Source organism: Eimeria acervulina, genomic scaffold (genome assembly GCF_000499425.1).
Source record: "Eimeria acervulina Houghton genomic scaffold, Eah_scaff645, whole genome shotgun sequence".
Lineage (NCBI taxonomy): Eukaryota > Apicomplexa > Conoidasida > Eucoccidiorida > Eimeriidae > Eimeria > Eimeria acervulina.
In genome coordinates, this window is record NW_013549674.1 from 15,270 (window position 1) to 17,919 (window position 2,650).

At 50.2% G+C, this 2,650-nt stretch overlaps 1 protein-coding gene across 1 annotated transcript; it reads left to right on the forward strand.

Moving 5' to 3' along the window:
• Positions 1-210: 210 nt before the first annotated feature.
• Positions 211-1,458, forward strand: EAH_00045360 (hypothetical protein, conserved; the record flags this gene model as incomplete). Its single annotated transcript, XM_013394773.1, has 1 exon — positions 211-1,458. The coding sequence occupies one exon, from the start codon at positions 211-213 to the stop codon at positions 1,456-1,458; it is 1,248 nt and encodes a 415-aa protein (XP_013250227.1).
• Between the last annotated feature and the right edge of the window lie 1,192 nt (positions 1,459-2,650).

Genomic DNA, 2,650 nt, shown 5'->3' on the forward strand with positions numbered 1-2,650 from the left:
CTCGTGGCCGTATGCCACGTACCCAACAAGAGAGAAACTCATGGAGGGCTGACTCGTCGCGATCTGTCCGGGCATGAAGCTGAGCTCTCTGGGATACTAGACCAGTGCCTGGAGCTGACAGAGGAACTAGGTATTCCTCAAACGAATGAAGTGTTTGGTGGGAGGAATTTGGAGGTGGATCCAGCGAGGAGGATAGCTCAGCTTGCCACCATGCTATCCGATTCGGCAATACGGTTTCAACAAGAAAAGGGCTTTAACCAAGTGGCTCCCTCCAATAACGTCTCTGGTCCGTTATACAGCACTGCAGGGAGAACTGATCTGGCACCAAGTGATACAGGTTGTTGTGCATCCGTGTTATCTGACGCAGCCACGGGATGCGACCGAAAGGCAGATGCAAATTGGGCGAGGCTGCACAATGAACATCAAAAGCAATTACAAATGACTGGCGAGTATAGGAAACACGAGGCATTAAGCGTGGCAGGTAAAGCGCCGATGCTGTCGGTCTCTGCCGAGGATCTACTGGCACAATCCAGGGGACGGATTGGGGAGAGGAACAGCATTCCTGAATCTTTATTCCAGGAGATGCTTCCCTGCATGGACGACCCTTCTAGGAATTCGGGAGCCAATGTAGGGCAGTACCATCTAGAAGGGGAACGCCTTTTACCTTCCACAGGGTCTGACTACCCGGTGGCAAGCCAGCCTGCTTCCTTGGGTCTCGTTTTACAGGAAGCCACTGGCTCACATGAGAACGAACTAAACTTGCAGAACGAACAGAATATCCCAGATGGTGTCCTAGGGTCAGAATGTAGTTGGCTGAGGAATCCCGAGGACCACCCTTTTGTCCGCCTTCCAATTCTGCAGAAGGATGTTGTTCCCAGAACTTTCAAAGTAGAAGAAGCGTTTGCATCGAAGCTTCTTCAGAATAGCCCAATGAGCATGTACCTTACAATGCGAGAGCTATTCTCAAAGCAGTCATTGAATGCAAGAGACGCGCAAAACCTAGTGTTCACCTGCGAGCGTCTTGTTAACTATGGAATTCACCGGCTTACGACTCCTCTGCCTAGATACACTCCTTTCCTTATCTCTAGGAGATTGGCGAATCTCCTCATGATGTTTGATTACGTGGTATGTACGGCCCATATTATTGGCCCGAAAATGGGGATTGAGCGATGGTGGCAACAGTTCGTCAACCTTTTCCGAATGGATCGCAGTTTGCTTTCACCACCTCGTGTGGGGAGGTTAGGATCCGATCTGTTGGTGCGCATAACTTATCGTCTGATTGATGCTCTGGAAATCTATAGGACTGGGGGACGCCCGTCTGCTCTGGAAATAATCCAGTTGAAGCGTTTGATTTTGTGTCACTTGAGAGCACATAGCCAGTTTGAACACCCGCACTGGGTTCGTTGGGTCGAAGACGACGAAGAATTTTTGCAGAAACGTCGGGAGTCCTCCTCGTGACATTTGTTTGGAGAGAGAGAACCGGAAATTAAAGGCATTCCGCAGAATTGCTCGTTTCCAGCAATCTTAGTTGTAGGCAGCCATTCTGTTTGCCTTTCAAGCGTTTCGCCCGGTCGCCAGTGCTCTCTGCAGGTTCTTGATCGCTTTGCTGGGCCTGCATGCCTATCATGCGCACGGAATAATTTCCGTTGCCATTTGCGTCTTACCGATGCCTCTGATGGCTAACCAAACTAAATTAGTTCCGTCAGGTTGCGAAGCTTGCTGTCAAATTCCGGAGAGCATCGCAGGAGTGGAAGGCGTTGTACTGAAGGAACCGAAGGAACTGAGGAGCAGGTATCTGACTGTTCACACTGGATATGGCTGGTACCAAGGCAATAACGCACAGCCGCACGCAGAAATTACAACAGTGATGGTTTAACTGTTCTCTTCAGGTAGGGTTATCGTGCACCTGTACAGCGGCTGAGCAAATGAAGTGTTTGGAAGTCATTGGAGCATTCCTTTCGCCCTGCGAAGGCCATCGTCTACATCTCTATAGATTTTCCTCTCAGAGTACAGATTTGGTAAGGATCTTTGACAGGCATGCAGCGTTGGTATAGAGAAAGTGGATCAGCGTCCCTAGCCGTCCGAGAGCTCAGGCCATCGATGTTTGGGCGTTCCATGGTTAGGTGTCATTTTAGCTGGTCCGACACCGGTGCCGCACCCGTTTGAAGATGCATCTGTGTGACGTGTTAAAATGCATTTTGAAGTACGTGCTTCTCCGCTATGATGCCGGTTGCTAATACCACACAACCAAGCGGGATGCAACGATCACAAGTGGTGTCGGAAGAACCACTAGAACACCCCTCTACCCTTCCTTGTCGAGTAGGTTTCCACGCTGGGAACTTTTCCGCGTTTCCGGTTGTTGGGGCGAGTAGCAGCATCGCTGCGACAGCAGCGATAATAACGAGAGTAGTTTAGGGGCCCCTCTGCTGCTGCAGCCAGCAAGGGGCACTTCTAGTGCACCTTTAGCTGCAATGATCTTATCAAGGGCTGCCCGAACCTTTTTATATTACGCTGCCCCCTAATTATAGAAAGAAACCTCGGATGAGTTCAAGTGCCCATTAAAAGTGATTATCCGCTTCGTCATCACCTGCCTTTACCTTCGCACGCCTCCTTTGGCACACTGCTTTCCGTATTTCCGAATTCGCGGTGG